General features: G+C 48.0%; 1 protein-coding gene across 1 annotated transcript; it reads right to left on the reverse strand.

Moving 5' to 3' along the window:
* Positions 1-14,470: 14,470 nt before the first annotated feature.
* Positions 14,471-15,562, reverse strand: LOC141592916 (ethylene-responsive transcription factor 8). The gene has a single exon (XM_074413802.1). The coding sequence runs from the start codon at positions 15,385-15,387 to the stop codon at positions 14,881-14,883; it is 507 nt and encodes a 168-aa protein (XP_074269903.1). The 5' UTR covers positions 15,388-15,562; the 3' UTR covers positions 14,471-14,880.
* Between the last annotated feature and the right edge of the window lie 6,114 nt (positions 15,563-21,676).

Raw genomic sequence — 21,676 nt, forward strand, 5'->3', positions numbered from 1 at the left:
CTTTCCTCAATATGGAGGAACCGGCGGATGAAGTTGTTGTTGTTCTCGATCATGGTAAGAGTCTTTAGGATGAAATCATTCATTTTCTTAGAGTTTTTGAGTTTGATTTGAAAGATTAAGTAGAGTTTGTTTTAACGATTAGAGTTTGGAGATGAATATATGAGATAATGGAAATGTTAGTTGAGATATGCAATGTATTTATACTAAGCAATGTGTGGGTTGAGTTAATTGCTTTTTAATTAATATATATGTTAGGAAGTTGTGCCATAATAATCATCATCATATCTCTCAATAATGCTGCTTCAAATCCTATTACTAACCCTTCTCATTCCATATTATCCGTTCATATGTACAATGATGTCGGTAATAATGCATGCATCGAATTCTAACAGTAGTAATTATGCATGCATCTAGTAATATTTAATTTAATTTTTTTTTATTTTTTAAGAACAAACAACAACGGTTATTGAGAAACAACCCGTTGTCTTTAGTTATAACAACGGTTTTGTATATTACAACCCGTTGTTATAACTTTCCCCCCAAAATTGAGTCACACTTTCCACAACGGGTTTTTATACATAAAACCGTTGTTAATAGTTTTAACAACGGTTTCCTTAAGTAAACCAACCGTTGTTAAAACCTTCTACAACGGACGCTTTAACAACGTCCGCTTTTTTTATATAACAACGGTTTTTGACCGTTGTTATAGCCTGTATCTGTAGTAGTGATTACACATTAAAATTACTTTAAATACAAATTGTTCCGGGTTTAATTCCAGAGCAGTGATTAGTTACCACCCGTGGCTTGTAGTAGGATGTCTTGAGCTGAATCCTTCTTGCTTCTATCGTCCCTCGCGGCCTTCCCTGCAACAATGAACGAACTGAGGGCTTGGCTGTGTGCCAAGCGTACTCACTCCGACGCTCAAGTCAGTAAACTTAAAGGATCAAGCTGTGTAACTTGGCTAGGTATATGTTGTAGAGAGATAAGGGAGATATTACCAGATGAATAGTGTATTTAGGTTATAATTGTGAGATCCTTTCCTCAATGAAGGTTGAGGAGTATTTATAGACTTTCACCTTTTGTCACGTAGTGGCCAAGTGGCCAAGTGGCTAGCGTGGAAAGATCGATCTACCCCTCGGCCGAGGGACCTATGGCAGGCCGGCGGACAATGTTGACTCGCCGCCGAGGGGTCTTGGATATGAGTACGCGGATGTGTGTCCCGGGGCAGTTGTCACGCCGAGACCCGGTGTGACAGCCGATGGGATGCATCGGCTAGGCTATCTAAGTCGTTGACTTGCTGTGGATATCTTTGACCTTGCTCGGTGTGTTGACTTGGTCGGCGGTGCGAGAATATGCCCCATCAATTTGCCCCCAGCGTAGTCTATGCCGTGGTATGGGCTCCGATGTACGTTGAGCATGTATTCGCACAAGTAATTTCTAGAAATTTTCTCGCATCGGCTTCTTCTTGTGCATCGGCGTGGCTCTTGCTAGGCCGTGCCGTATACCATATCCTCGGCCGTGCCGTATACCATATCCCCCCTCCACATGGATGCGTAAAGGGCACTCGATGTGGAAAAGAATATGACGCCGGCCGTGACCAAGGCCGAGAGTGCTTAGGTTGATTTGATTGCCCCGGCACGTGCTTCCTAGCTTGGTTGATCGGTGGCGGCGGAGACCGGATACCTAGGAATTTGTTGAGGAAAATGAATAGTTGAAGGGATGTGAACGGGCGTGTTGAAGACGCTTGGTCACTGTTGCATTGATTGACGTTTAACTGTTGCGACGATTGACATTCCGTGGTTGCATGCTCGACACGTGTTTGCTCGTTGATTGGCTGTTGCTTCATCATGGGTGTGCTCACGATTGGCCCTTCGTTGTGGGCTTTTTCCCTATAAATAGGGCAGTTTTTCCGTGATTTTGGTCACTAATTTCATTTTCTCAAATTTTCTTCAAAATATTCGTCTTGCTAAACTGAAGGGCTTCTTTTTTCTTCCAATCTTCAGAGTTTTTGATCCGGCTAGCACTTTTTCCTTTGAAGGTAAACAAACGAATTTTTCTTTTCTTTGCTAGTAATTTGTTGTGAACATGTCTTCTGCCGATCTTTGGATCTAGTGGGCCTGTGTCGGAGGGTCCTAGGTCTCCTTCTCCAGAGGTTGATCCTCAGATTCTGGAGGAATGGGAGGATGAAGATTTTTGTGGTGATTTTGGTGATGATTTTGGTGAGGAGGAGGAAAGGCCTCGTCCTAATGAGAGGCAGTACGTCATGGATCACGGTGATGCCTGTAAGGTTCGCCTTGACCGTGTTTGGTCCCATAAGCTTGCCAGTTGTTCTGGTGAGAAACTTTTCGAGGGCCATTTTTTCTTCGGTATTGGATACGAAATTGTCATCCCCGGGGAGGGTCGGTCCGTCTGTTGTCCTCCGCTGTGCCACACCTGTGTGTACTTTCGGCATTTGGAGTATGGTCTCCGGTTTCCTCTGAATGGGTATGTTATGGCCATAATTAAGGCTATGAACGTTGCCGTTGCCCAACTGCACCCGTTGGCCATGAGAACCATAATTGGTTTCGTCTGGCTTTGTCTCTTCAAGGGAGAGGCTCCGACGGTGAATTTATTCCGTCGACTTCATTATCTGAAACCATCAATCTCTGGCCGTGTCGGGTGGTACAGCGTGCAAACGGAGCAAGGTTACGTCTCTGTTGACAAGCTCTCTTCTAGCAAGGACGGCGGGGGTCGGTGGGTGTACGTTAAGGTACCGGACGACTATCCGCCGCTTGCCCGCTCCTTCCAAAGACCAGTTAATTTGCGGTGTGAGACTAGGGCGGAGCATGACGGATGGGTCACCCGAAACATCCGAAAATGGATGCCAGCGGGGTCCATCGAAGGAGGATGAGAGGTTGGCGATGAGGCTCTTTGAGGTGGACAAGAGTGGGGTGCCGAAAAGATGGATTCCCCGACGCAGATCATTCTCCAGGATGAGCCACTTTGCTACGTCGGCCTCATACCGGCCCTGGCGCGGGGGTGAGTGGGGTCGGTGTGAGGCCCGTCACCGCTCTCAATGCTCCTGTTTTCTCGGACTTCGATTTATTTCCTCTTCTTGATTTTTGTTTCTTTTGCGGACCACTTGGACCGGACCTATCTGAGGATCTTCTTCGGAGAATGGGGCTGCATAAAGACAAAACCGTTGCTAACTTGCATCCCAAGGCTCGCCCATGATCGCGGGGACGTCGCCGAATGACCTCATGGAACAATGCCGGGAAGGGCTTGAGCAAGGAGGAGGCGCGAGCCGGGTGATTAGCGGCGTAGTGCGTCGGACGCGGAAGACGGCGTCGAAACCGGTTTCAACTCCCGTCCTCTCCCCTAAGAAGGTGGAGATTGTTGATATTCCTGATGAGGGGGACTCTGATGCAGAGGGATCTCCCCTTATCTGTAGGAGGAAAAGGACGGCTTCTGCTGCTGGCAAGGAAGTGCCTTCTCCGGCCAAGAAGGCCAGACATGGTATCTGCATCCCGTGGTTTAAACTTAGCCGTGCCATTAGGTGTTCTGATAAGTCGATTGATGCTTTGATGCTTTAATTGAATTTTTGCAAGATCGGCCGCGTTCGGCCATCGCTCACGTTGGGCGGCGGGCGGTGGGCTTCTCTGCGCGGGCTCGCGATCGGGCGCCGCCGTCACTTCTTCATCCCAGAAGGTTTCCTTCTCCCGGCCCGCAGTCGGTGGCCAGCCACTGCCGTTCCTCCCCCCCGAGAGGGCTTAGTCTCCCGGCTTATAGAGGAAGGCACAAAGGCGATTAGGGAGGCGGCGAGGTGGAACGTGGCCACGGGGCTCGCCTCGAAGGAGCGGGAGAGGGTCATTGCTCGAGCTGTTTCGAGTGTAATGCCACTAAGCGGTGGGCTGCGTCGGCGGCGAGTCTCCATAATGAGCGAGAAGCTCGGGGGAGATCTTGAGAAGGCGCTCTTGGGAGCGAAAGCTCCGGAGGACGCCGAAAAGGAGGTCCTTCTTTGAGAGAGCTAAGGCCGAGGCCGCAGCAACCGAAGCCGCGAAGGCTCGCTGGAGGAATGTAGCCTTGCTCGAAGCGTGCCGACCTCTGTCTCCGACGAAGGATCAATACAGGGGCATGTTTAAGGCCCAGCCGAGCCGATTCGTGGCAAAGAGGCCATCATCAAGCAAAAGGAGGCGGACGTCGATATGCTCCAAACCGTCATGCTCCCAAACCGTGCGCCGAGTTCGGGACTTGGCCGAAGATGCTTGCCGGGGAAGTTATCGGGAGCTTTTCCCTCGTGATGGCTCCTTCCCGTGGGACAGGTTCGACGTGCTGCTTGATGACAGAGTCGCGGCTAAGGAGGAAGCCGCGGTGGAGGCGGCCAAAGAGGCGGCGAAGGCGAAGATGGAGGGGGAGGCGGCCGCGGAGAAAGCGGCTCTTGCTGAGAGGGCTAGAGCGGCTAAGGAGGAGGCCGAAAAGATGAGGGCAGCTGAGGATGCCGAGGCCAAGGCTGAGGCTGCTAGAGAAGCTGCTGGGTTGCCTACCGGGGAAGATGCGGCCGCCGATATCGATGGCGGGCGGCGAGGCCTAAGAGAGCAAGTTCACAAAGCAGATCATTTCGACTCCTCACTAACATGTGCTGCTTGATGAGAACAAGTTTACAGCTGATCAGTTTCAGCTGTCCGTGGGCCAACTACTCAGCTCTTCCTTCCCGCTATCTCTTGGTATAACTGTAGCCTTTGCTTTTTGTACAACTTTTAGTAGGTTGTGTCTCGGATTATCCCCGCGGGGACGACCGTCGTCTGTATTCTTCTCACTTGTAAATCTTGTAACTTCTAATAATAATTCGTTTCTTTCGCCTGCGGCCTGGCCGTGGTCTTTATCTCATCAAAGTGTCTTCCTGTATTCTTAATTGAGCGCCCTTCTTGTTTTCGCCTCGGCTTGGCCGGGGCCGTTTTTGAGTACGTATCTCAACTGTGTTTCAACGCTTCCACGACACTTTGAATGTTTTTGCGAGTGTAATGTGCGATGGCTCTTGTTGGATTGACCGGGGAAGCCGGCGTTGGTTCTTAATAGCGTGTTACGTGGCGTCTACCACTTGGAGTGACTGCGACGGCGTCGTAGTTCTTCGCAACGATAGCTCTTGTCGGTATGACATGTGAGCCGGCGTCTTTTCTTGATAGCGTGTTACGTGGCGTCTACCACTTGGAGTATGCGACGACGCGTCTACCTCTTGGGGTGACTGCGTGGCGTCTACTACTGGGGTGACTAACGGCGCGGCTTGTAGGTCTTCACAACGGCTAGCTCTTGTCGGTATGACAGTGTGAGCCGGCATCGGTATCTTGATAGCGTGTTACGTGGCGTCTACCACTTGGGTACCGCGACGGAGTCTACCTCTTGGGGTGGCTGCCGTGGCGTCTACTACTTGGGGTGACTGCGACGCGGCGCTAATGTCTTCGCAACGCTCGCCGCTCTTGTCGGTATGACAGTGTGAGCCGGCATCGGTATCTTGATAGCGTGTTACGTGGCGTCTACCACTTGGAGTGATCTGCGACGAGTCTACCTCTTGGGGTGATGCTAGTGGCGTCTACTACTTGGGGTGACTACGACGGCGCTAATGTCTTCGCAACATTGCCGCTCTTGTCGGTATGACAGTGTGAGCCGGCATCGGTGTCTTGATAGCGTGTTACGTGGCGTCTACCACTTGGAGTGACTGCGACGGAGTCTACCTCTTGGGGTGGCTTCTGTGGCGTCTACTACTTGGGGTGACTGCGACGGCGCTAATGTCTTCGCAACGATTGCCGCTCTTGTCGGTATGACGGTGTGAGCCGGATCGGTATCTTGATAGCGTGTTACGTGGCGTCTACCACTTGGAGTGATCTGCGACGTGAGTCTACCTCTTGGGGTGAGCTAGTGGCGTCTACTACTTGGGGTGATTGCGACGGCGCTAATGTCTTCGCAACGATCGCCGCTCTTGTCGGTATGACAGTGTGAGCCGGCATCGGTATCTTGATAGCGTGTTACGTGGCGTCTACCACTTGGAGTAGTGCGACGAGTCTACCTCTTGGGGTGATAGCCGTGGCGTCTACTACTTGGGGTGATGCGACGGCGCTAATGTCTTCGCAACGATTAGCTCTTGTCGGTATGACGGTGTGGCCGCATCGGTATCTTGATAGCGTGTTACGTGGCGTCTACCACTTGGAGTGATCTGCGACGAGTCTACCTCTTGGGGTGATAGCCGTGGCGTCTACTACTTGGGGTGATGCGACGGCGCTAATGTCTTCGCAACGACGCCGCTCTTGTCGGTATGACAGGTGTGAGCGGCATCGGTATCTTGATAGATAATCGATGGGAAAATTTCGCTTTGATCGAAGGCTTGATGGTTTCTCATTAGGTGAAAACATGCGTTGGGGTGTCCACGATATTTTGGACACCTCATGGCTACATAAATTCTTACGAGATTACCGATGCCCTACCGGCTCATTACGGGCGCACTTCCTCGGTCGGCCCCTAGTTGTATCCATTTGGTCGTCCTCCGCCGCAAGGACGGACTCTTCCCTTTTTCGGACTTTCTCGCCTCTTTGAGGGACCGCATGTGTGCATCCTCGGGCGCTATCGGGCGTTGATCACCTCATCCTTCTCGTCTTTGGAGACGAGCTTATGCGCTTCCCCGGTCCGAGACGTACATCGGTGTTAGGGCCCGATGGACATCACCGCGTCGGCCTCGCTTAGGGTGACCCGGCCTATGAGGACGTTGTATGCGGACGAGCCGTCGATGACCACAAACTCGGCTAGGACGTTCTTGGGCGACGTCTTTTCGCCGAATCTCACCGGAGCCTAATTGACCCCGGTGGTACCGTAGCCCCGAAAAGTCAGTATAGCGGGTTGGTGCAGGGGCTTAAGTCTTTGATCTTCAGGCCGAGGCCGAGGAAGCATTCTCTAAACATGATGTTCGTGTATGCGCCTGTGTCAATCAGGCACCTCTTGACCAGGTGGTTGGATATGTCTAAATTGACTACGAGCGGGTCGTTGTGAGGGGCGATGACCCCTTCGTAGTCCTTTCTTCCAATAGTCATGTCGGGGATGCTTGCGGAGGGGATCCCCGAGTTGGGCACAAAGTTGATGGCCCGATACGGCTCGTTTAGGTGTCGTTTGTGCCCATGAGCGGACCCTCCGTTCTCGTTGCCCCGATGACAACGTGAATCACTCCTATCCGTTCGAAACGGACTTTTTATCCGAACTGCGCGTCGGTCTTTTGGCCTTTTGCGACGTACTTGCCGAGGCTTCCTTCCGGATCGGTTCCTCTATGGCATTCTTCGGATGGCGGCGGTCGTTGGTTAAATGGCCGGTGTGGCCGTGGTACTCACGATCGGCTCGTGTCACCGTCACTTTTTGGCTTGGGGTCTCTCCCACTTCGGCCCTCGTTTTGCTCGGGCGAAGACCTCGGCGGGACGATACGACGAGGGGGGTTTTTTCACTATACCGCCTCTGGTGGTACGTTCCCGAATTCCACCCGGCGCCCCCCGAGTCTTGCCGCCGGTCGGATCTGTCCGACCGTGATCTGTTATTCTCACGGCGTTTTCCGTCGGACCGCGAACCGTTGTTGTCGCGGCGTTCTTCGTCCTGGCTGTCCCGCCGGTGACTCCTCTTTTCGAGTGCTCGGCTTGGCCGGGATCTACCCGGTCTTGTGATAGTCTTCTACCTTGATGGCCTGGTCGGCCGGCTTCTGGCGGCGTCCCAGGCTGAGGCCTCCGCTCTTGATGAGCTCGTTTTTAAGGCTCCCCTCGGGAGGCCCTTCATCGCCGCGAAGGCCGCCAACTCGGGATTAATTTCTCGAATCTGCTGGACCTTTCCATCAAACCTCTTCACGTAGCCGGAGAGACTCGCCCCCTCCCGTCGATAGTTAGGAGGTCGGAGGTCTCTACGGCCCTTCTCTTATTGCGAGTACTGGGTTAGGAAAGCGCCCTTCAGGTCGGCGTAGTAGTACACCGAGCCATCGGGAAGCCCTTTGTACCCGCTCTGAGCCATATCCCATGCAGGGTTGTTGGGAAAATTCGGCACTGGACCTCGTCGGGCCGCTCCCATACCGACATGTAAGACTCGAAAGCCTCGGGCGTGGTCGGTGGATCGCTATCCCCCTTGTATGATAGGGGTGGCGCTTTTAGCTTGTTTGGCACCGGACTTCTAGGACGTAGGCGTTGAGGGGTTGCACGACCACGTGTTGAATGACACGTGGCGATCGGCTCCTCGCATCCCTATCCGGGCTTCTCCCCTCGTAGCGGGAGGGGCTCCTTCTTCGACTATGACTCCTTCTCCAACTCTGCTGAGTCGGACTCCTCTGGCTCCTTTGGGGTATGCCTCGTTCGTGTGGCGGGGACGCTGTCCTTCCGCGAGTGCGGGAAGGACTTAGGTCTACCGCGCCCACTTTGGGCTCCCCGCGTCTTGACCGGGTCAACTTCTCCTAGCGCTCCGTTCGATTTCTCGGAGTCACGTTTTGGGCCCTGGTCTCCCGGTGGTTTCCGGCCGCTCTTGTCGGTGTGACGGTGTGAGCGACGCATTGCTAATTAGGTCCAGGACCATTTTCGCTTTCTTATGTCAACCACATGTCCCATGATGGTGACCTGGTTGGGTCGGGTAGCGTGACGTATGGTATTATCGGCATCCCGAACTCCGGTTGGATTACTCCGCCGGTGGAGGGCCGCTCGACTCCGAACTGTTGAAGGTATCATCCGGGTGGAGGGGCTCGTCGATTACGAACACCTCCTGGCCGTTCGACATTTTCTTAGCTTTTTGGGTGGGTTTTTGTTGTTTTTTTTTTTTTTTTTTTGGGAATGAATGTGACTAGCTTCTAGTGTCTTTCCCCACGACGGCGCCAATTGTTCCGGGTTTAATTCCGGAGAGCGGTGATTAGTTACCACCCGTGGCTTGTAGTAGGATGTCTTGAGTGAATCCTTCTTGCTTCTATCGTCCCTCGCGGCCTTCCTCGCAACAATGAACGAACCGAGGGCTTGGGCGTGTGCCAAGCGTACTCACTCCGACGCTCAAGTCGATGAAACTTAAAGGATCAAGTTTGTGTAACTTGGCTAGGTATATGTTGTAGAGAGATAAGGGAGATATTACCAGATGAATAGTGTATTTAGGTTATAATTGTGAGATCCTTTCCTCAATGAAGGTTGAGGAGTATTTATAGACTTTCACCTTTTGTCACGTAGTGGCCAAGTGGCCAAGTGGCTAGCAGGTGGAAAGACTGATCTACCCCTCGGCCGAGGGACCTATGGCAGGCCGGCGGACAATGTTGACTCGCCGCCGAGGGGTCTTGGATATAGGCCGATGGGATGCATCGGCTAGGCTATCTAAGTCGTTGACTTGCTGTGGATATCTTTGACCTTGCTCAGTGTGTTGACTTGGTCAGCGGTGCAGAATATGCCCCATCACAAATAAATTCAAAATAACACAAAACTAACAACTTCTAATAAAAATTAAATATAAATTTAACCATTATAAATAAAATACACAACTTCTAAAACAAGAAAAATAAAAATTGCACATTAAAATTGAAAATATACGGTTTAAACGAAATAAAAAGGTCTTAACCATGGATGGACATTGAAATTCAAAGTCCGACCATGGCCAGGACATTGAATTTCAACGTCCATGACCATGTAGGACGTTGAAACTCAACGTTCAAATCCAACCCAGCCGCTTGTTTTCAACGTCCGTCTATTGCCAACGTTGAAACCACACGTCCCTGCCTATTCAAGACGTGCACATTCAACGTCCTTACCATACATGGACGTTGAATTGCAACGTCCTTCACCACCCCAGACGTTTGCTTTCAACGTCCCTCCCCCTACTGGACGTCTGGTTTCAACGTCCCTCCCCCTACTGGACGTCTGGTTTCAACGTCCCTCCCCCTATCATACTCCCTTTTTTTTCGACAAATCCCATTGTTAAGAGACAAATACAAGAACAAATACATCGACAACAACAACAACAGATCCATGGACAACAAACAACACTAACAACAACAACAACAACAACAAACAACATTAACAACAACAAGAAGAACAAAGCCGACATTAATAAGACCGAAATGAAGAAGAATAAGGAAATTGAAACAAGAATTGATAGTATGCATAAGGAAATTGAAACGGGAATTCATTCAATTCAACACAAACATACATTACTAGCCTAATTCTAATCAAATTATACAATTAAATCTAAACTAATTTAAAAAAAACGACTTACTTGATTGAAACGAGGGAGGTGCTGCGGTGGTTGGTGGAGGTGCTGCCGTCGTCTGTGGTGTTGCTGCGGTGGTGGTGGAGGTGCTGTGGTGGTTGCGGTGGTGATGCAATGGCGGTGGAAGCGTTGGTGATGCGGGGTTATTGTACGGGAGAGTTAGAGAGTGAAAGAGAGCAATGGAGTATTGAAAAATAGAGAGAGTAAGGGTAGGCTCGTCATTTTTTTAAAAACCGTCGACGATTTGTTATAAAACGTCGACGACGTTTCGCAACCCGGTTTAAAAAGTATAGGGATATCATGTAGAAAGTCGAATAATTAAAGGGTACCATGTGTAATATCCCAATAAAAAAAAGGCGTGATGTGGAAGGCATATAGGGTCAAGGGTGGTGGGAGGTACAATACATAGCAAGCAGGTTATTGTCAGGACTCAGGAGTCAGGACGGCAGTACTCTCAAGTCTGAACCCATCAATGTTCAACACTATTTATGCATCTCATCATGACGTTACTATTATTGTATTCTACTGCTAAACTTACTGTTATTTCTTTTGTTTTGTTTTTTACCTCTCCTTTATACGGTAAAAGAAAACAACATAGAGATTGTCAGATTGATAAACGATAATGAAGCCTAAAACAAGCCTAAAACAACTTCCCTTTTGTAAAGTTACTTTCAAAGTGTGTTAACAAATACTCCGTAATTAAGTAATAGTGTTGGGTTTTTCTACATGGTTCCCTTCTATTTTTTCGAATTCTACTTTTTAACCCTCGCTTTGCAAAAATATTAGTGGTACCCCTAAACGTAAATAAAACATTTTCAAATACCCAAAATACTCTAATCTTCCTCTTTTAAATATTTAGCTTATAAATTTTTAATTGGTTTTTTGAGAATAACTTGTCATGCTATTAACATAAACATCGTTTAGTCAATCGTAAACATATTTTCTTTACAAAATGTAACTGTTTAAAAATATAATTTTTTTATAATTTGGGTATTTTGAGAATATTTTACTAAGTTTAGAGGTATTGCCGATGTTTTCATAATCGTAGAGATACCACGTAGAATATAAAAAAATACAAAGGTATTACATAGAAATCCCATAGTCTTTTATAGAGTGTATTATAGACCCTTCTTTCAATCCATCTACATCTGTCAAATTCCTTTTTATAAATTAACTTTTTTAATGACTTTATAATTTATGATTATTTTGAAAAGATGACCGGAATTTATTTAAACCGGGATATTAACCATGGATGGCTACTCCCTATTTATAAACCTATAAAGAAACAAGGAGACGAAAGAGAGCGTGGATCCTGATTGACTGCTGGTCTAGTGAGGGAAAGAGAAGTGGTGTAGTGAGGTTAGGTTAGGTGAGTGGAAGACTGGGCTTTGCGTGTTTTGTTGAATATATTCTGCTAACCTTAAGATGGCACGTGATCTTTTTTATGGTCTTTGTGTAATTTGTTGTTTTCTTAGACCATGCCCAAAGCGAGTCACCAACCACTCGTGGCCTTGTTGGGTCACTCGCTAATTACATAATTAAGTGGTATTAGGATCTTAATTTGGTGACTTGAATAACTCAGAATTCACCTGTGACCTTGAGTTGGGATATTGATAACATTGGTGACCCAACACATGTCATCCACTCATTTGTTCTTCAAAAATGAAAAGGACGGACGGAAATGAACTTGTCAGCCCTCTGCAAAGCATCCTGGCATTTTTGTGGAAAAGTAAGAGATTCAATAACTGAATTATTACTAGATCAAATGAGAAATATATAGTAAATTGAAATAGAAAAAAAATATGAGCATATAATAATTGGCTTAATTTTTTTATTGTCAACAAAATGAAATCAAATTTGACATATTTTGGCCAATTTAATAATGAAAAAGGTATTCAAATAAAAAAAAACAGTAATTAAATTAAACAAAATTAATTACCTCAAGCAAGGTTGGATGGTGATGATCGACATATTCATAGAAATAATCGATGATGGTAAATAAAAGAGAAAGAAAGAAATAAAAGAAACCTGAGCAAGAATAGATCTGGGATGTCCGATGATGGTGTTGATGGTGATGCACTCAAGATCGATGACGATGGTGATGACCTTCTCGTCTGACGGTTTCTATCTTTGTCAAAATAAAAGATCGAACGATGATGATGATGGTGATCTTCAATAGATCATGGTGGTGATGATGAAGATCAGTAATGTTGTGAATGTCGATTGATTTAGGAGAAAATAAAGATGGGAAAAATGAAGAGGGAAAAAGGTAAATTAAGTTGTGGAAAAGGATTTTGGGAAAGTTGGAAATGATTTTGTTGGGAAAGGGGATAAGAACCAACGATCCAATTTTGTGGATTGTGTGAATTTTTTTGGTTTAAAGTTTTGGTTAAATTATTGTATGAGACGGTTTTATAATTTCAGATGATATATTTGTATAGATCATAATAAAATAAATTGTTTGAAATAATTAACGATTGCAAGACTATATGTCGATGTATTTAAACTTTGGCGGTTCAATTGGATATAAGTATCTATCAAAATAATTATTTTTTTTACCTTTTTTATATTTAATACTGATTTAAAATTAATTTTTTATATATTATCCGGATCATTTTTTTTATATTAAGATATTAACAAAATTAAATATAAAAAATTAATTTATTTATAATTTGTTAGTAATAATTGTAAAAGTAAGAGAGAGGTTTTGGTGGATAGTGATATGGTAAATGATTGGAAATGTTGGAAAGTGGAAAAATGATTGGGTTGGTGACCTAGGTCGTGACCTTCTGCTTGGGAGAGTGAAAGTGGGTCAAGATTAATAAGGTGCGATTAAGAGGAAAATTTTTGGTGACCCAATTAAGGCGACCATCTGCTTGGGGATGGTCTTACTTTCTGACATTTTGATTGTTACACAAACTAATGTGGGACTATTGTGTCACTTTCTCCTACAACTATTCAAGACTAGTTTCATTTAATTGGGTCACGAATGTGATTCGACTCATAACTTCCTCGTTAATCCGTTTGTCAAGTCTATATTCTCATGTTTAGTGTTGAGTCCTTAAAACAGGATACGAACCTCAATCCAAACACAAACTCGTTTCTTTCTTGCATATCTAACTTGTCAAGCTATAAATTTGTAAGAAGTTTAATTTCAACTATTTAAACCAACAGAAGGTCTAGCTTGTGACGTGTCACCATCATTCTCCCACTTGCAATCCCACTTACAACTTGTGAGAGGTTACAAATTTGTGATGAAAAATGTCCATAAGCCAAATACCTAGTTAAACCAACTTTTTTTTTTCAATCCTTTCCAAAATTGGAAGTACACTAATAACAATAATCTAATTAAAAATATTTGTTATTAACCATATATAGCGATAATGCAGGTGATTTTTGTCAACTTTGTGTCTCCAATGTTTTAGACTATTGCTAAAGTATATTTTAGGTATAAAACAATTGTGTGTTTCTCATTGATAATTAGATCGGTATTTATATTACATCGCAAGTCCAGGGTTTCTTATAACATAAGAAAGCAATATAAATCTATCGATATGACGGGCTCGGACTACGAGCCCAATACATCGTATTACCCCCCTCAAGATGGAGCGGAAGGATTTAGGACGCCCATCTTGCCAACTAAAGATAGAAAACGAGTCGAGCCGAGAGACTTCGTGAAAATGTCAGCAAGCTGAGTAGCAGTAGAAACATGGGACGGAGCAATAAGACCGTCAATAATTGCGTCACGAACAAAGTGTAAGTCGGACTACGAGCCCAATACATCGTATTAACTATCCACAATTATTAGAGGACTCGGAATTTGAACTCAACGGACATGAACAAGAACATGTATATGGAAAACTCGGAAAAAGCTCAAAAATTCGAATTAAAACTTTGTAATTTTCAGACTTCAGTAGGCGCATACGTCCCTATTATCCTCCCATAACTCCACCACCGTATACCATCATCCTTATCGCGAAATGGTACACAAACAAAATATAAATATACTAAAATGAAAGAGGTATTAGACAACTTTTAAAGATAACACAAAATCTCATTAAAGACAGACAATCTGTTGTGACGAATACTGTTTCCTTTCACAACATACTCATTGAGAGGTGAATGGAAAGCACATGGGCGTGTTTCATCTTGTCCCTCTCCCTTTTTGTGAAATGTCATAAACTTGTGATGAAATTAGCCCGTCACAAACAAGATTAACGGTAAAAGATAAATGAGAAAATGAGGTAGATAGGGCGAAGAAATGTAGATAAACTGAAGTCAAAGAAAGCCAAAACAAAAGTAAATCCACCAAATCACCTAGCCTCAAGACAAGACAACAGAAAAATAAAGTACTCTCCATAGTACACTAACAACATGCCCATAGAACAATCTAATCTAATCTAATCCAATCTAAATATACATAAAATAGTCAAAATTCTTAATACTAAACTAACCCTACCATTAATTAATACAACTCATTATGATTAATTAATTTAAAAGATATAACTACATTACATGAACATCCCTCTCTAATTTCTAATATTGCCCCTTTTTCGAACATCCCGAAAAACGGATTAATTAATAACTAACTTAAAACCCGTACAAAAAAGGAGAGACGACTAAGTACCCAAGTAATAATTTTTCCGACTCGCCCTAATCCTAATTTAGCCAACCCGGGGGCGGCTGGTTCAAATCCAGCCCAAGCCCACGTTCACTCTTTACACTCACATTCACACCTAACCCCAACTCCACTCTCGGCCCAGTATCAGACCGGACCAGCGGACCGGCGGCCCGAATATACTCCACGAACCGGCCGGCCCGAAAATGAACCGGATGAACCGCCCGTGGAGGGTGGAGATTCAGGTCCAGCGACAGCGAACCAGCGGGGTACGGTGGCGGAAGCGGCGGCGCGTGAGAAACAGGCGGGTGGCCGTGAAGAAGAGGTAGCGGAGAAAGGAGAGGGAAGTTAGTCTTGGCCTTAATACCCCTCATAGTACGAGCCGCCCCGTCATAAGCGAGGGCGGCTTCTTCAGGGGTATCAAATGTACCTAACCAAACCCGAGTTTTTTTCCATGGGTCACGGATTTCAGCAGCGTATCGGCCCCAGGGACGTTTACGGACTCCTCTGTAGTGAGCCTCACGTGTCGAGGTTGCGGCCGAAGCCATAAATGAGAGAGAGTGTAAATGGAGAGTGTTTTGGTTTGGGTTAAGTTGAAGGGAGAGAAGGGGACATGTATTGTATGAGTTGGGAAAGTGAGAGTGCGTGGGGGGTTCCCTTTTAAATTGGGTCAAGTGTATACGGCACCCGTTTTTGTTGTTTGTCAATGTGTTGTAGGTTTTGCCTCATGACTCACTCATTAGCTTTACTACACTTGTTGAACGGATGTTTTTTTTCTTTCTAGGGGTTTTTTTGATTTCCTAGGACGGTCTTAGATGATAAGAGGATTTTTCAATTGGTTAAACGTTTATTTTATTATTTTTTTATTATTGTTCCGGGTGTAATTTCCAGAAGGCGATTATTAATTCTGGCACCCGTGGCTTGTAGAATAATGTCTTGAGTTGAACCCTTCGCTTCTATCGTCTCTCTCGGCTCTCTCTCGCAACAATGAACGAATCGAGGGCTTGGCTGGCAATGTCTGCGTGCGTCTTTCACTCCGACGCTCAAGTCGATGAACTTAAAGGATTAAGTTGTGTTACTTGGCCGATACGTATTGTAGAGAGATAAGGAGATATTACTGGATGAATAGTGTATTTAGGTTTTAGTTGTGGGATCCTTTCCTCAATGAAGGTTGAGGAGTATTTATAAGCGCTTTCACCTTTTGTCACGTAGGCCAAGTGGCCAAGTGGCCAAAGGTGGAAAGACCGATCTACCCTCACTAGAGATACCTATGGCGGCGGCCGTATTGACTCGGCCGCCGAGGGGTCTTGGATATGAGTACGCGGTATGTGTCCCTACCGGCAGTCATCATCAGAGACCCGACAGTAGATGGGATGCATCGGCTAGTCTGTCTAAGTCGTTGACTTCTTGTGGATATCTTTGACCTTGCTCAATGTGTTGACTTAGTCACGGTGCGAATATGCCCCATCAATTTGCCCCCGCCGTAGTCTATGCCGTGGTATGGCTCCGATGTACGTTGAGCATATATTCGCACAAGTATTTTCGTAAAATTTTTCTCAGAGACGCTTCTTCTTCTCGATCGGCGTGGCTCTTGTTAGGCCGCACCATATACCATATCCCCCCTCCACATGGATGCGTAAAGGGCATCCGATGTGGAAAAGAACATGACGTTGGCCGAGACCAATCTTGAGAGTCTTGCTTGATTTTGATTGCCCCCGTAGTGCTTCCCGGCTTGGTTGATCAGGTGGCCGACGGTGACCAGATACCTAGGAATTTGTTTGAGGAAGATGAATAGTCGAAAAGATGTGAATGGGCGTGTTGAAGACGCTTGGTCACTGTTGCATTGATTGACGTTTAATCGTTGCGACGATTGACATTCCGTGGTTGCATGCTCGACACGTGTCTGCTCGGCCGATTGGTTGCCGCTCCATGGGTCGTGCTCGATTGGTCCTTCTTTATGGGCTTTTTTCCTATAAATAGGCGCTTTTTCCGTGATTTTGGTCACTAATTTTATTTTCTCAAATTTTCCTAAAATCTTCATCTTTCTTAAACTTTCAAGGGCTTCCTTTTCTTCCAATCTTCAGAGTTTTTGATCCGGCGCGCACTTTTTCCTTTTAAGGTAAACAAACGAATTTTTCTTTTCCTCGCTAGTAATTTGTTGTAAGCATGTGTCTGCTGCCGATGCCGGGACTAGCACTTCGCGCCGGGGTTCCCTGTCGCGCCCGACGAGGAGGAGATATTAGAGGCCATCCCGCTAAGGTTTGGGGGCCCTAGGTCTCCTTCTCCCGTAGTTGGCCTGTCCATCCCGGAGGAAGGGGAGGATGAGGATGCTAATGACGATGTTGAGAGGGCTCCTGTTGCTGGTGAGAGGGCGGCCATCCCGGATCATGGTGAGGCCTGCAGGATTGGCCTCGACCGTGCCTGGACAAATAAGTTTGCAAGCAGTTCCGGAGGGACCCTTTTCGGAGATCATTTCTTCTTCGGTGAGGGGTATAGAATTGTTATCCCCGAGGAGGGTCGTGGTGGTCTGTTGCCCTCCCCCCGGCCATATCGGCGTGTACCTCGGGCGGTTGGAGTATGGGCTCCGGTTTCCTTTGAACGAGCACGTCGTGGCCATCATCAAAGCCATGAATCTTGCCGTGGCCCAACTGCATCCGTTGGCCATGAGGACGATAATCGGCTTTGTGTGGCTCTGTCTCTTTAAAGGGGAGGTCCCTACTGTTAACTTATTCCGCCGACTCCATAGTCTTCGGCCGTCATTCGCCCGAAAGGTGGGGTGGTACAGCGTGCAGACGGAGCCGGGGTATGTCTCCGTAAACAAGCTTACCTCCTACAAAGACTGGCAGGGGCGGTGGGTGTACGTCCAAGTGCCGGAGGACTACCCTTTGCCTCGGTCTTTTCAGAGCCCCGTTCACTTACGGTGTGAGACCCGGGAAGAGTATGAGAAATATGTCTCCCGGGGTAGCAAGGTTAAGATGGACGCTTCTTTTGTCCCTCTTACGGCGGATGAGAAGCGGGCGGTCGGCTATTTGATGCTTTGAGGAGGGATGGCTGCCCCGACTCGGATTATTCTTCGGGACGAGATGCTCTGCCGCGTCGGCCTCATACCGCCCTCGGCCGTGGTGAGTAGGGTCGGTGTGAGGCCCACCTTTACTTGTTATGTTCCTGTTTGGAGCTTTCTTACCTCTTTCATGTAACTCTTGTTTGGCTACTTGCAGATCGGTTTGGTCGATCTGCCGAGAAAGGACTTGGAGAGGTCAGGGCTTGATAAGGACGGAAAGGTTCTCACCCGTCGTCCTACGGGCTGAAACACGTGATCGCCGACCGTCCCCTAACGAAGTCATGGAAAGACAGACGAAGGCGCCGGATCGGGAGACGGCTCGAGCACGGGTTCTCGGCACGTCTTTGAGAAGATCAAAGAAGGCGGCGTCCAAGTCGGCGGTCAGATCAATGGCAACTCCCTCTCCGACCCCAGTGGTCGAAAAGGATCGTGTGGAGGTGATCAACATTTCTGAGGGGGAGGTGACCGTTGCTAAGGTCGCTTCTCCGAAGAAGAGGAAAGACCCACCGTCTGCCACCACCGTTGCCGCGGAGGAGCCTGCCCCCACCAGCCCTCCGACTAAGAGGGTTCGAACTGGTACGGATTTAACTTGTGGTTCGGATTTGGCCGGCTCGTTGGGCATTCCTGATGACAGGCTTTCTGACGTGTCAATGCACGGTGACATGGATGCTCTCTGTGATTTTTTTGCAGTTCCATCGCCGGCGGCTGCCGTTCTCACCGAACGGCAAGTAGGGAAGCAGCCTGAGAAGGCGATTGAGAAGGCGGGTGACCAGAACGTCGTCGTGGACTCCTCACCCCAGAAGTTTACTCCCGCCGAGCTCGTGGCGGAGGGCGAGAGAATATATAAGAAGCTGGGGAGATGGAGTCGTCTAGCCGCCTCCCTCATCATGGAGCAAGAAAAGGCCACGGCCGAATCTGGGCCGCTGATTACAAGGCTCAAGCTTGATCTCTCTGCCGCGAGGGGGGAAGCCGGGAAGGCTAAGCTGGATCTTCTTGCTGCAAAGGGGCGTGCAGAGGAAGCTGAGAAGCTGCTGAGGGCCGAGAGGGCCAAAGTTGAGGAGGCTGATGGCGCCACGGCCAAGATGATGGAGGAGCGAGATAGGTATAAAGGTGCCTACGACGCTGTGGTTGCCAAGAGGGACGAGTGGGAGGATCGGTTCCAGAAGCAGGCGGAGGTGCTCAGGGACACGCAGGCTATCCTTGCTCAGAAAGAGAAGGATATTGAGATGCTTCAGGATGATCTCCTCCCTAAAATGTGCGTCCAGTTTCGGGACCAGGCCGAGAAGGCGACCAGGGAGGCGATAAGAAGACTCGTCCCCGAGGGCTCTTTCCCGTGGGATAAATTTGATACACTTTTGGACGAAATGGCTGATGCTGAGGAGGCAGCGGCTACTGAGAAGGCTGAGGCAGCGAAAGTGAAGGAGGGTGAGAGGCTGAAGTCGCTTGAAGAGGCTCAGCCTTCCACAAAGCCGGCCACCGATGATGCTGTCGCTACAGAAGGAGGGGAGCATCGGGCATAGGGAGACGGGCGGTCGTCACCGGACTCACCCGGCGTCTCGGATAGCTTTAGCTGTTCGGGGGCCAATTATTGAGCCTTCTCTCCCTGCCATCCTTTTGGCGCTTCCAATTCCAAGTCTGTACCCTTTTGTAATTCTGTTTCCTTGCTTTTTGTAAAGCTCTGGTAGGTAGAGTTTAGGCAATCCTTATGGGGACGGCCGTCGTTTGTACTCTCCTTGCAATCGTTTTTAATAAAGTTTATCTATTTGGTCCTCGGCTTGGCCGGGACTCTGATCACGATCCTTTGCTTGTCTTCTTGTGTCATCAACTAAGTGTCTTCGTTTTTACATTCGTAACTGTGTAGGCATATTGACCGCCAGATTGGCGTCTCAATTGCACTGTGTACGTCTCTTTTTAGCGTATCGGCCGACGTGTTCCCCGTCGCTCTCGGTTTTGGTCGAGGTAATCGGGGTTGCGGCTTCGATAGCGACCGTAACTGTGTAGGCATATTGACCGCTAGATTGGCGTCTCAATTGCCCTGAGTATACGTCTCTATTTAGCGTATCGGCCGACGTGTTCCCCGTCGCTCTCGGTTTTGGCCGAGGTAATCGGGGTTGCGGCTTCGATAGCGACCGTAACTGTGTAGGCATATTGACCGCTAGATTGGCGTCTCAATTGCACTGAGTATACGTCTCTTTTTAGCGTATCGGCCGACGTGTTCCCCGTCGCTCTCGGTTTTGGCCGAGGTAATCGGGGTTGCGGCTTCGATAGCGACCGTAACTGTGTAGGCATATTGACCGCTAGATTGGCGTCTCAATTGCACTGAGTATACGTCTCTTTTTAGCGTATCGGCCGACGTGTTCCCCGTCGCTCTCGGTTTTGGCCGAGGTAATCGGGGTTGCGGCTTCGATAGCGATCGTAACTGTGTAGGCATATTGACCGCTAGATTGGCGTCTCAATTGCCCTGAGTATACGTATCTATTTAGCGTATCGGCCGACGTGTTCCCCGTCGCTCTCGGTTTTGGCCGAGGTAATCGGGGTTGCGGCTTCGATAGCGATTCTTCCCTTCGAGTTTCCGTCTAATGGCAAATCGTGGAGGGGACAGACACTTTGATGGAGAACTTGGGTGATTCATTTGCTTGTCATGATCGTGCGTTGGGGTGTCCACAATGTGTTTGGACACCTCCGCCGCTATACAAAGTATTTTCTCAAGTTATCGGTGTTCCAATGGCTCATCAGGGGCACACCTCCCATGTCTGTCAGCCGGTATGTACCCGGCCTCATCTCTTCTACCACTTTGTAGGGGCCCTCCCAGTTGGCCGTCAGTTTGCCATGAATATTTCCTTTGTTGGTGGCAGCCGACTTCCTTAGGACTAGGTCTCCTATTGTCAAGTCCCTTTTGTGGACCCTTCGGTTGTAGGCTCTCTTCGTCCGGTTCTGATATACGGCCAAGTTAAGGCGTGCCGTGTCTCGGCTCTCTTCGACAAGGTCTAGGGAAGCTCTTAGGCCCTCCTCGTTTTCAACTGGGTCAAAGGTGGCCGTTCGAATGTCGGCACTGCCGCTTCGATCGGCAAGACCGCTTCGAGCCGTAGACTAGATGGAAGGGGTGTATCCGTTGCTTCTTTCTCTGTGGTTCGAAGGGACCACAGGACGCCGGGTAGCTCATCGGCCCACCTTCCCTTAAGGTCTTCAACCGTCTTCTTTAAACCGTTGAGGATGGTTTTGTTGGCTGCCTCCGCCTGCCCATTACTCTGTGGGTGGCAGACGGAGGAATACGCAAACTTGATGCCGAGCTCTTCTAACCAGTTCATTATCAGGTCGCTCCAAAACTCTCGGCCGTGGTCGAATACCATAACTTGAGGTAATCCGAAGCGGGTTATAACGTTTTCCCGGATTACCTTTCGACGGCACTGTGGTTTTTTTTGTGCGCTACGGCCTCAACCCATTTGGTGAAGTAGTCAACGGCGACGATTAAGAACTTCCTACCCCCGGAGGCCGTTGGGAATGGCCCTAGCATGTCCATCCCCCATTGCGCGAAGGGAAGGGGACTGAGCACCGGTTGTAGGTCTCTGGAGGGGGCGTGTATCACCGGGGCATGCATCGATGGTTCGTGCACTTCTTGGTCTTCGTTACGGAATCTTGAAGCATGGTGGGCCAGAAGTAGCCAGCTCGGAGAGCTTTGTGGGCTAGTGTTCTTGCCCCCATGTGATGTCCACAGATGCCTTCGTGGATTTCTGTCAGTATCAGTTCTGCGTCGGCCGGACCGACACACTTCAAGA

Source organism: Silene latifolia, chromosome 7 (genome assembly GCF_048544455.1).
Source record: "Silene latifolia isolate original U9 population chromosome 7, ASM4854445v1, whole genome shotgun sequence".
Classification (NCBI taxonomy): domain Eukaryota; kingdom Viridiplantae; phylum Streptophyta; class Magnoliopsida; order Caryophyllales; family Caryophyllaceae; genus Silene; species Silene latifolia.